We start from the raw sequence: 13,287 nt of genomic DNA, 5'->3' as shown, positions 1-13,287 counted from the left end.
AGCGTATGGGTCGGTGGGAGGCATATGGTAACAGCAACTTTCCTATTGTGACCAATGGGGATGCTTCAACGCCTCAAAGTTACTTGACAAAGTACCCTGACGCAACGATTGTGTGAGAAGCAGTCACAAGTCACCTTTTTCAGGGGCGTTGTAACTTTGAATGGTCACTAAATGAACGGTCGGAAGTCGAGGACTACCTGTACTGGAGAGAAAAGAGAATTCCTTTACCCAGATGAATGCACGAAACAACCACATATGTGCAAAACGTTGTTACCCAATTGACATCGGCAACAGAAGACCGAAAGGTCCACGTCAAAAGTCGCCCTCCTGTAGTCATATTATGTTTAAAGGATCTTGATTTAGCAAATTGAAATTTCTTTTTTCTTTTTTTAAAGCCAGAGGCTCAGTTCCTTAGGCACCAAATATTATATATTGGCACTTTTTAGATCATCATGGTTTTTCTTGGACCATGTGCATATTTATCCAATAATTGAATGTTAATGACATATGAATATTAGAAGAGGAATGAAACATGGCAGTGCATATGGAAAATGTTTAGGTCTCCTTTTTCTTAATATAACCGTCTGAACCCTAATTGATAAGAAAGTGTTTAAATTTACATTTGCATGAAACATCCTCTCTCTCTCTCTCTTATCTATCTATCCATCATCTATCTATCTATCTATCTATCTATCTATCTATCTATCTATCTATCTATCTATCTATCTATCTATCTATCATGTGTATAATATGCAGCATTAGTTCACGTAAACATGTTCACAGTCCTCTACTCCTTAGTGCCTAATATGTTTTGGGCCCAGATTACTCTCCCAACCCCATTCTTATTCACCCAATCCCATTTGAGTAAGTGGGAACTGTTCAAGGATCTTCACGTTCAACACAAACCCCTGATTATCTTCTGAAGCTTTCATTAAAAATCAGGTTGGATATATGGCAGAAAAATACAGATGTAGATTCTCAGTCATCCAGATCATGGTTGTCCCAAATTGTTGCTTTTGGTTTTTTTTTTTTCCTTTTCAAAAGGCAGCTGGGCTTTGCTTTTTCCTCGAAGACGTTTCGCTTCTCATCCAACAACCTTCAGTGAGAATTGAAGAAGCCTCTTAGATGAAAAGAAGAAACATCTTCAAGGAAAAACAAAGCCCAGTTGCCTTTTTTGGGGGAAAAAAAAACCAGCTTTGGGACATATGGAGGAAAACTTTGACTTGTCTATCATTGTTTTAAAATATGTTGGGAGTAGGAAGCCACAATGCTAAAATGAGATATACATTCCTAGAAGAGGTGGGATTCGCATAATTTACCTATTGGCTCACCCAGCACCGAAAATGTGACCATGTGCGCCTCCATGCATGTGCCCGGCCTTCTGCGCATGCGATTTGCTCATGCACGCACCTTCTGCGCATGTGCCCAGCCTCAAAAATGTGCCTAAATAGGATAGCATAGAAACAAGGTGAGTGGGCAGGCCCACACACGATTTCCGCTACCAGTTCGTCCGAACCGGTCTGAACCAGCTAAATACCAGCTCTGATTCCTAGTTATCTCCGGGAAAGAATACATTCATCATAATTGCCTTTGTACAATTTGTTTATTTTGTATCGTGGAAGGAGATCAACACCATGAGCCCTTACTGCTTTGGTTAGAGCAAAGAGGGCAGTAATGTACCTTTGTGTTGGAAGTTGTGTCTCCGTATGGTTTGATGAACATGGAAAAGGAGTTAGATTTATGTTGCATCTCATAATTTATGCATTCATCCTTCCAGTTCCCCTATTGACTTTGCTTGTCACAAAAGGTGATCACATAACCCCTGGACAGTGCAACTGTCATAAATAGGAGCCTGTGTCCTTTGACCAAGTGTCCAAAGTTTGATCACAAGAATGGTGCAACAGTTGTACGTGTGACAAATGGTCCTAAGTCCCTTTTTTTAAATGCCATTGTAACTTCGGAAGGCCACCAAAGGAAAGATTTTAAGTTGAAGACTACCTGTATTGATGTAATTTATATACTGCCTATCTGACCAAATGACTCTAGGAAAGGTAAAATAAAACCACAATTGACAACATTTTACAAAAAACCACTTAAAACAAGTACCGGTAGATATAAATATAATCAAGAGCGTAAGACAGATGCATCAGAACATTGCAGATGATGCATGGGCTCCCTCTTACCAAGGGATTTTCAAAAACAAAGATTTTTCAGGTCACAAAAGTTGGAGCTAGCCTCTCCTGAGGCAAGATGTTACAACAGGGGTCTCCAACCTTGGTCCCTTTAAGAGAAAAGCTGGCTGAGGAACTCTGGGAGTTGAAGTCCACAAGCCTTAAAGGGACCAAGGTTGGAGACCTCTGTGTTTCAAAAGAGCAGGTGCCATGGGGGGGGGAAGGCTCAACTCCTGGGTCTCATCAGCAAGAAAGAATCTACACCTTGCCCTTCCAGGATGATCTGATGGAGTGGTGAGATGTTACTTGGAAGGTAGTCCTTCAAATGCCCCAGCTTCAAGTCACGTACGGTCAAAACCACCCCTTGAATTGGATGGAATGGGACAACTCGTCGCAGCCAATTCCCCACGGCCAACGGGCCACAGCCAATTCACCGTGGCCAACTCACCATGGGATAACTCGCCGTGGGACAATTCAACCATTTAATTTAATGAGTTAAAATAATTAAAAATACATTTTAATTTTTGTCATTCACATTTGGTTTTGTCCCTCCTTTCTTTAATGATTCTATTTCACTATTTCTTTGATATTAGTGCAACTCTTGTCCCAGGGAGCGTAGTTCTGTGTTGAGTTGGCCATGGGGAGTTGTTCTGTGTTGAGTTGGCCATGGTGAATTGTTCTGTGTTGAGTTGACCATGGGGAGTTGTTCTGTGTTGAGTTGGCCATGATGAATTGTTCTATGTTGAGTTGGCCATGGGGAGTTGTTCTGTGTTGAGTTGGCCATGGGGAGTTGTTCTATGTTGAGTTTGCCATGGGGAGTTGTTCTCTGTTGAGTTGGCCATGGTGAATTGTTCTGTGTTGAGTTGGCCATGGGGAGTTGTTCTGTGTTGAGTTGGCCATGATGAATTGTTCTGTGTTGAGTTGTCCATGGTGAATTGTTCTGTGTTGAGTTGTCCATGGTGAATTGTTCTGTGTTGAGTTAGCTATGGTGAGTTGTTCTGCATTGAGTTGGCCATGGGGAGTTGTTCTATGTTGAGTTGGCCGTGGTGAGTTGGCCACAGCAGATTGGCTGTGGTGAGTTGGGCGTGGCGAGTTATCATATACGCTGAATTGGACCAGGAAGCAAACAAGTAACCAGGACAGCTTAAGAAAGCAGAAGACTAATGTGAGACAATGAATGAATCTTAGAAAGTTCAGAGTTGCTTCAATGCAGACCACAGGATATGGAGACTGGATGTTTGCTCTTCAGGGAGTCATAGAGAAATAGAATAATGTGAGAAAGTAGCTCCATCGTTGTTTACTCAGAGAAAGGATATGATAAACAGGCTTGGTTTAAGGAATGTTTTTTCGTGAATGTGGAGTTGACGGTTGACTGCTGAAGGCAACTGGAACAATATGTGGTGATGGAACTAAAACATGCATGACTGTAAATGGAAAGTCTAGTGAATTGTTGAATATGGAGAATGGAGTAAGACAAGGATACGTGATGTCTCCTTTGTTGTTGAACAGCATTATTAATAAATGTATAAGAGCGTGATGTAACCGTGATGCTTTACAAAGATAAAAGAATAAGGGTTGTATCGATATACTGTGAGGAATGCATACGCTTAATTGATTTCCTTTTCTTTCCTCTTGTCTCCTGTCTTTAATTTATTTTTAGTACTTTATTTGTAGAAAGGAATTAAAAAATATTCTTTTTTGGTGTGTGTGCTTTGCATAATGTTGCTTATTCTGAAAAGGGGTTGCATGAATTGGCAGACAAGTATCTACAAATAGTGGCCAGTTTGTTTTCACATTGTTGTATAGATGGACAATGGGCAGAGCACTACAATTTTTAACATCTGGCTTGTAAGACTGCATTTATTTATTTAAAAAAATGGGAAAAGAAATTGTTAAATTCAGCTTTTAGTTGTTCCTCAAGTTATGCTGTCTCCTCCTTTGCTATAATATTCCTAAAACTCTAATTGTAATGGTATCTGTAAGTGCGCTATTCTTCTTAGGGAAAAAATAATAATTTGCATAAATAAGCTCCTCAAACCAATTAAAACTCTGGCATATCCACCAGCACATTTGAATATGCACAATTAAAATATTTCAAAATGTCATTTTTTGGGTACAGTTTTGCAAGTTTTGCATGCTGATTATGAATACTTTATTATATTAAATCATTTTCATGTATAAATAGAAAAGCCATCAGATGCTAGAGATGTTGATTGGTTAAACATAAAGTTTCTTTTCCTTTCCAAGTTCCTTTTGTTGTTGTTTTTTGTTCACTGTACAACTCCGCGGTTATTACTCGTTCACGATCAAAATATGTCTCCAACCAACTTAAGTTAACTGTTAGCTAAATTTGTCAGATTTGTTACTGTTACTTCATCCAGAGACCAACGTGTACCATTTAGTGTTTTTTCCAAAGTTGGCAGTTTTTAGATTATGGGACTTCAAATCCCATAATTCCCCAGCCAGCATGCTGGGAGTTGAAACCCGCCCATTTTAAAACTTGTCAAAATTGAAACAAAACAAAATACTGATTTAGAATCGCCCAAATGAATTAGTCAAATTGAATATTTATCCAAAATAGTCAACGTGGCTCTTCGAACTTATGGGTTGCCGCTCCGTTAAATCGAGAGCGACTTATTCCATATCGCAAGAAAAAAAATTACAAAAAAGTCAAAGAAAAGATATAAAGTACAAGTAATCCTCAACTTACGACCACCATTGAGCCCAACATTTCTGTTGTTATGTGAGACATTTGTTAAGTGAGTTTCGCCCCATTTTACGACCTTTCTTGCCCCAGTTGTTAAGTGAATCACTGCAGTTGATAAGTTAGAAACACGGTTGTTAAGTGAATCTGGCATTCCTCATTGACTTTGCTTGTCAGAAGGTCGCAAAAGGGGACCACGTGACCCCGGGACACGGCAACGGTCATAAGTAGGAGCCAGTTGTCAAGTTTCTGAATTTCGATCACGTGATTGTGGGGATGCTGAAAAGGTTATAACTTTGAACAGTCACTAAATGAACTGTTGTAAGTCAAGAATTATCTGTACACAGAAGGCTTCCCTCTCTTGGAAGCTTTTGTTATTTTAAAGTTAATAACTCCTCCCCCTCCACAAAATATAGCTCAAGAATTAAAAGACAAACTCTATTGTTTCCTGGAAGCAATAAAAGATCGGATATTTGTTTTTAAAAAAAACACAAGAATAATCATGGATTGTATTGTCCCGATTCATTTTAACCCATCAAACCTGACTTCACTGCATGAATGAGTTGTGGCGGATGAAGCCCTAATAGTCAAGAGCAAGACAAAATAGATAAAATAAGAAAATGCAGGTTATTTTTTTTTAAAAAAATGCCTAACTATGTCCAGCTTGTAGAGAAGAGAGGTAGAGCTGGAAGGCAGAGTTAAATGTATCATCAGTTTGGAATCATTAGGTTGTCACATGAATCCTGTTAAACCTTATGTAGTGCCAATTTAGAACTGACTGCTTTTTGACCAATTCTTGTCTATAGGTTGCACCAATAAATTCCACCTACACTATACAGCATCACTTAAACAGAGCTTGGCCAACCCAACAGTGGACTCCTCCATCTCAATTTCAATATTAGGCTTCGTAATCTCATGACTTTTTCTTCATAAGGATTCAGCCCCTTACCTCCTAACATCAGGGAGGTAGCGATGAGAAGCAAAACAGCTGCGCATAATTGTGTGGAGTTGTGTTAAAACTTGCTAACACTGCAGTTCAGCTGAAATGTGGGTTATACAGTCCACATATCTGGCGCCTTCACTTGATGCTCAACCTATTTTCGTTACAGTTTCTGAAGCAGGAAACGATCTCTATGCTATATCGTCATTTTCCAGACGATATATAGGCCAGGATGGATAATTTAATAAAGAATGAGGTATATAGCACCACCATCAGATACAGATACAGATTAACAGAATTGGAAGGGACCTTGTGGGTCATCTAGTCCAACCCCCACCCAAGCAGACCCTACACTGTTTCTGACAGATGGCAGTCCAGTCTCTTCTTAAAGCTTCCAGTGATGGAACATCCACAACTTCTGAAGGCAATTTCTGTTCCATGGGTTGATTGCTCTCACTGTCAGAAAATTTCTTCTTAGATTTCCAGGTTGAATCTCTCCTTGTTCAGTTTCCATCCACTATTCCTCGTCTGGCCTACAGGTGCTTTGGAAAATAGCTTGACCCGCTCCTCTCTGTGGCAGCCCCTCCAATATTGGAACACTGCTATCATGTCTCCCGTGGTCCTTCTATCACTATCCATCACTATCACCACTTCTCCTTCTTCTTTTCCTTCTTGCTATCTTCCTTCTCCTCCAACTGCATCATGTTACATCAGCCTTGAGAGAAATAAACCCAATCTCTATGCTCTAAAGAAAATCAGCGCTACACATTTATCAGGATTTCTTAAGTTTGACAGTCACTGCCCTACCAAAAGGAAACCAAACAAAACCAGAAATATCTATTTCTGAGCAATTGTACAGAGCACAAAAGCTCTCAAGGTAAACAAAGTTGTTCAAGGATAAATCTGCAAAATGTTGGAAATGCCATCAGACACCTGGTTCGTACTATCATATCTATTTATTTTATTTACTTATTTGTTGAGTATGTATTAGATAATATGTAAATATAAGCATGGATTGAATACATAAAATGAATACAATTAAAGGGAACATTAAGACAAAGACGGTAGGCATGCTGGTGCTCTTATGCAAAAAGTGAAATATTGGACAAAAATACATACATGGCTGAAAAAAAATGATAAAACAGAATATTGATTTGAAACCAGAGACATTTTTGTTGGGCATTTTACCGGACAAGTATAACAAAGGGAATGCACATTTGATTTTACATGTACTGACTGCAGCTAGAATAGTATTTGCACAACCATGGAAAAGTGAAGAGATCCCTACAGATGAAAATGTGATTTAAAAAAATACTAGAATGTGCAGAAATGGATAAGCTAGCACTTATAATTAAGGAAAAGAAACTGAATATTTTTTGACTTGGGATTTATGTTATCAATGGTTAGCTGACAAAAACAGGAGCTAGAAAAAGGGAAATATAATTAATTAATTAACCAATTAAATTGGTTAAACAAATATTTTTATTATTATTATTATTTAATTTATTCATTAAACATGATACTCAGTCAACTGAACATTCAAAAATGCATCACAAATACCATTGACTGGTGCTAATGGTTGATACGGGTTGCTGCCAGCGTCCTAGGTATTAATCAAGTATTTTCTTAAGATGTACGATGTTCCAAGTAGCACAGTTTTTTTGCAGTTCCGCTGGTGTTATTGCAGAAAGCTGCAATTTTATTTATTTATTTTATTTATTTTATTTTATTTATTTTGTCACAACATCATACAAAAAGATTATATAGTATATAACTATATAAACATATATAGGAAGAAGAAAAGAAAAACAATAGGACAGGAACGGTAGGCACGTTTGTGCGCTTATGCACGCCCCTTATGGTCCTCTTAGGAATGGGGTGAGGTCAATAGTAGAAAGTTTTTCATAAACTTTCTTTTTTTATTTTATTTTTTTTATTTTTTATTTTTTTTATTTCCATAAAGTGGAAAAAGTTATAGAAAATGAGAAAGTGAAGATCTTGTGGGACTTTTGAATTACAGACGGATCATCATTTGGAACACAACACGCCAGATATTACAGTTGTCGAAAACCAAAATGTACAATTTATTGACATCCCGTTACCAGGAGATGCCAGAGTCTAAGAAAAAGAACTGGAAAAAATCATGAAATATCGCAACCTGGCCATCAAAACTATGCGATTATGGATGAAACAGGTAACGTTGTTATCTGGGCACTTGGTACCATGTCCAAGAATTTTATAAGTCACATCAACAAATTTCAGCTTTCTGCAATAACACCAACGGAACTGCAAAAAAACTGTGCTATTTGGAACATCGTACATCTTAAGAAGGTACTTGGTCGATACCTAGGACTACCGTGTCAACCGTTAGCACCAGTGAATGGTATTTGTGATGCATTTTTGAACGTTCAGTTGACTGAGTTTCATGTATAATAATACTATTGTAATGGATACTATTACAATGAATACTGCTGTAAACAACAACAAAAAAGGAAAACAAAACAAAACCAGAAATCATTATTTGTGAGCAATTGTACAGAGCACAAAATCCCCAAAGCTTTAACCAAAGACTATCTGCTATTGACCTCATCCCATTCCTAAGAGGTCCGTAAGGGGCGTGCATAAGAGCACCAATGTGCCTACCGTTCTTGTCCTAATGTTCCCTTTGATTGTATCTAATTCATATAGTTATTTCATACTTATGCTTATATATATATGATTATATATTGTATAGTTATTTCTTGCTTATGCTTATATAGTTCTCTGATGAAACATCTGAGGCCAATGCTTATAGACACAACTGATTTTCTTTCAGTATTATATCAAAAGTGCCAAGACTCTCCTTATTATGGATGACCTCAATTGTTCACTATGTATTTGCAGAATCCTTGGGGGATTTAAAACGTTATTATTTCGGGGCTGAATATGAAATCGTTACTTCTGCCAAGCATTTAAGAAAAACTTCTAATTCTTTCTTTCTTTCTTTCTTTCCCTTTTCCTATAATCAAGCTCACAATCCAAAAAGCTCACAGTGGAAGAGACATTCTGATCCTCAAAATCTCTACACCTGTCTCCAGGATATTACCTGTGGTACGCAAGTGTTTTATCTACGTTTTTATCTAGTTTGACCTAGTTTCAAAGGTGGTATTCAGACGGTTCGGACTGGTTTGGGCGAACCGGTAGCGGAAATTGTGGGTGGGGTGGCCCTCCCAGCTCTATGCAGTCCTATTTAGGCACATTTTTGAGCCATGGAAGGCACGCGCATGAGCAAAGCACGTACGCAGAAGGCCATGCACATGTGCAGAAGTGGCTCGTGTGTGCAAAGCGGGCATATGTGGGTACTCCCATTTGCAAACTGGTAGGGAAAGTAAGTAAGTACCACTCCTGCCTAATTTGACCAGTCTGGATAAACAGTAGCCATACCAGACTGATTGTCAGACAGCCGAATCACATTATGGAATCATACTGGGCACAATAAGATCTATCCTCACTTTCTGGTTACCAATTTTGAGCCATATTCCTTCAGCACATCTAGGAAATGTACTCTACTGCTAGAGCAACGGTTCTCAACCTGTGGGTCGCGACCCCGTTGGGGGTTGAATGACGATTTGCCAGGGGTCACCTAAGACCATCGGAAATATGGGAAGTATACTTGTGAGTCGAAGAATCACGCTCCAATGGTTGACTCCACAAGCCAGCTGCAGGCTCTTCAAATCGCTAGCCGAATTCGGCTTCAGGCGCGATGAATTAAAAAAGAGAGAAATCTTTGCTCTGATGTCTCCCTCTCAAGCCAGCTGCAATCACTCCCAATCGCTAACCTAATCTGGCTTCAGGCGCGATAAACTTAATAGGGGAGGAGTCTCTGCTTTAATGCCTCCATCCTCAAGGCAATCGCAAGCAGTTCAGATTGCTAGCCAATACGGCTTCAGGCGCGATCAATTCAAAACAAAAATAATTTTATGGTTGGGGTCGCCACATCGTGGGGAATTGTATTCAAGGGGTCACAGCACTATAAAGGTTGAGAACCACTGCGCTAGAGTATAAGAAAATAATTAATAATGCAGGTAATTCTCAACTTAAGACCACAACTGAACCCAAAATTTATCTTACTAAGTGAAGGGGGTGTTAAATGAGTTTTGCCCCATTTAATGACCTTTCTTGCCACAGTTGTTATATGACTCACCGGAGTTGTTGAGTTAGGAATGTGGTTGTTAAGTGAATCGGGTTTCCCCATTGATTTTGCTTATCCGAAGGTCGCAAAAGGCAATCACATGGCTCTGTGGGACACTGCAACCATCATAAATGTGAGTCAGTTGTCAAGCATCTGAATTTTGATGATGTGACACTGCGTGGAAAATGGTCGTAAGTCACTTTCTCCAGAACTGTTGTAACGTTGAACCAGTGGTGGGTTTCTACCGGTTATGATCTAAGTGCCAAAGCCCACTGCAACTACATAGCAAAAAAGGCTCTAAGAGTTGTAAACCTAATTTTGTGTAGCGTCTTTTCCAAAAACTCTACACTACTAACCAGAGCATACAAAACATTTGCTAGACCTATTCTTGAATACAGCTCACCTGTCTGGAACCCACACCACATCTCTGACATTAATACAATTGAACGTGTCCAGAAATATTTTACAAGAAGAGTTCTCCGCTCCTCTGAAAACTACAAAATACCTTACGCCACCAGACTTGAAATCCTAGGATTAGAAAACTTAGAACTCCGCCGACTCCGACAAGACCTGTGTTTAACACACAGAATCATCTATTGCAATGTCCTTCCTGTTAAAGACTTCTTCAGCTTCAATCGCAATAATACAAGAGCAAACAATAGATTCAAACTTAATGTTAACCGCTTCAATCTTGATTGCAGAAAATATGATTTTTGTAACAGAATTGTTAATGCTTGGAACACACTGCCTGACTCTGTGGTCTCTTCTCAAACTCCCAAAAGCTTTAACTAAAAACTATCTTCCATTGACCTCACCCCATTCCTAAGAGGACTATAAGGGGCATGCATAAGAGCACAAATGTGCCTACCGTTCCTGTCCTAATGTTTCCTTTCATTATATCAAATTAATACAATTATTACATACTTTTGCTCATATATATGCTTATATGATATTATATGTTGATGCTTGTGTATACTGTTATATATACCTGGTAGTGGTGGCAGAAGGCTCCACCCACCTGCCCGGATGTCATCACAGACTCTCTGCACATGTGCAGAAGGTTCTGTGCATGAACAGAAGTACCGTGCACAAGAAAACCGAGCATACGGGCGCACATATTCACAGTTCCGAACCAGTAGTGAATGTAAGTGGAACTCACTATTACATTGAACGGTCACTAAATGAGCTGTTGTGAGTGACAACTACCAATATTTGCTCGCTAATCAAGATCCATATATTAGGACAGACAGAAACTTGCTGGATAGCAACGTCAGTCTGCTTCAGGCCTGGCTGCAAAAAGGATCTTCTATTGTTCCTCCAGAGGGTCCCAGCATTCTGTGCTTTACAGCTGAACCAAAAGGACTCAATCTACGTCGGAAGACCTGGTCGATCCTCAATAGGATTAGGAATCAACATGGCAGGTGGGCTAATCTCCTTATAAATGGGGAAATATTTCCTCTTCAGAATGTCGCTGCGGTGCACCAAAGCAGACATATTGTCAGACAGTGTCACCGGGAGCGCATACCCAGGGTAACACCGTACGCAACTAACTCCATTGTGTATTGACCATATAAATACTCTACCTTTGAAATTGTAAAATGAGTAAATACAGGTACTTACAACAATTTGTTCAAAGTTACGACAGCATTGGGGGGGGAAATGCAGCATCCCCATGGTCAGAATTCAGGGGCTTGACAACTGGTTCATATTTATGACGGTCGCAGTGTCCCCAGGGTCATGGGATCTCCCTTTTGGGACCTTCTGACAAGCCGAGTCAGTGGAGAAGCAGGGGTTCACTTAAGAACCAGGTTACTAATTTTTCAACTGCATCGATTCACGTAACAACTGAGGCAAGAAAAGTCGTAACACCGGGGCAATGCTCAGTTTAGTTCATTTAAACTTTCCTGATGCAATCTACGCAGCACACGTTTAAGGCCATTGCTTTCTATGAGAAGGGAGGGAGGGAGGGAGGGAGGGAGGAAGGAAGGAAGGGAGGAAGGAAGGAAGGAAGGAAAGAAGGAAGGAAAGAAGGAAGGAAGGAAAACTGGGAAGGACGGAGGGAGGGAGAGAGGAAGGAAGGAAGGAAGGAAGAAAATTGGGAGGGTGGGGAGAGGGAGGAGGAGGGAGGGAGGAAGGAAGGAAGGAAGGAGGAAGGAGGAGGGAGGAAGGAAGGAAAGAAGGAAGGAAGGAAAACTGGGAAGGACGGAGGGAGGGAGAGAGGAAGGAAGGAAGGAAGGAAGGAAGAAAATTGGGAGGGTGGGGAGAGGGAGGGAGGGAAGGAAGGAAGGAAAACTGGGAAGGAGGGAGGGAGGGAGAGAGGAAGGAAGGAAAGAAAGAAAGAAAGAAAACTGGGAAGGAGGAAGGGAGGGAGGGAGGGAAGGAAGGAAGGAAGGAAAACTGGGAAGGAGGGAGGGAGGAAGGAAGGAAGAAAGGAAACCTGTTAGTCTATAGTCTCTTCATCTCAGAACTCCGGCACCGAAAAAGAGATTCAACTCTTTTTTTTTTAAATTTATATCCCGCCCTTCTGTGAAGACTCAGGGCAGCTTACAATGTGTTAAGCAATAGTCTTCATCCATTTGTATATTATTTGCAAGACCTTTGAGTAATATTATACAGGATTCCACGTTGAAAAGCACAGTCCCTTCCATGTTTTACTCAGAAGAACTTTGCTCTAAGTCCACTTGCAATTTCAGTCTTCTTCTTAGATGAGCAAACAAAGAATAAATGTTGGCCTCTCTAGTGTAGATATCAATGGATGGCTCCCTAGTGTGGATCCAAAAGCTGTTTATCTCTTCGAATTCCCCTGTGGGAGTTTCGGGATGCTTTGCATTCTTGTGTGTGCTATGGCGGTGGGTGGTCTGTACCACAAGCCTTGCTTGTTTGACCATCTGGCAAGCACCGACTTGGGTGCTTCAGGGAAGGCAGGCACAGCTGTAGACAGTGTAATTATCATTCTTTCTCATGTACACGCCATCCTTATTCTTTCAGGTAGGTGGGCTATAAAGACAAAACTGACCTTTTGACCTGCAAAAAAGATCTCCTAGAATGAATCAGCAGCCTTCCTCACACTTTGGCGCCACAGAAGCTTGAAGGCTTGTTCGCATTTGAGAAGGCAGTTGATTCATTCCAGGAGATTTTTGATAATACATGATAGCAGTATCTCAGTTTTGGAGGGGCTGCCACAAAGAATAGAATAGAATAGAGTAGAGTAGAGTAGAGTAGAGTAGATTAGAGTAGAGTAGAGTAGAGTAGAGTAGAGTAGAGTAGAGTATAGAGTAGAGAAGAAAAGAATAGAATAGAA

At 40.1% G+C, this 13,287-nt stretch overlaps 1 protein-coding gene across 4 annotated transcripts in view; it reads right to left on the bottom strand.

Moving 5' to 3' along the window:
- PCDH7 (protocadherin 7) overlaps positions 1–13,287 on the bottom strand; it is a 666,099-nt gene that overhangs the window by 230,824 nt on the left and 421,988 nt on the right. The window contains exon 3 of one of the 4 annotated variants that reach the window (XM_058192713.1): positions 151–202. The exons of the other annotated variants lie outside the window; for them this stretch is intronic. Coding sequence (XP_058048696.1) covers positions 168–202 — 35 coding nt within the window. The 3' untranslated portion in view covers positions 151–167. Of the gene's footprint in view, positions 1–150; positions 203–13,287 lie in introns of those variants that run through there. 4 annotated transcript variants of the gene reach the window in all.

This window comes from Ahaetulla prasina, chromosome 8 (genome assembly GCF_028640845.1).
Source record: "Ahaetulla prasina isolate Xishuangbanna chromosome 8, ASM2864084v1, whole genome shotgun sequence".
In the NCBI taxonomy this organism is placed as follows: domain Eukaryota; kingdom Metazoa; phylum Chordata; class Lepidosauria; order Squamata; family Colubridae; genus Ahaetulla; species Ahaetulla prasina.
Note: the sequence above shows the minus strand (reverse complement) of the source record. Positions and strands in the feature narration are given on the sequence as shown.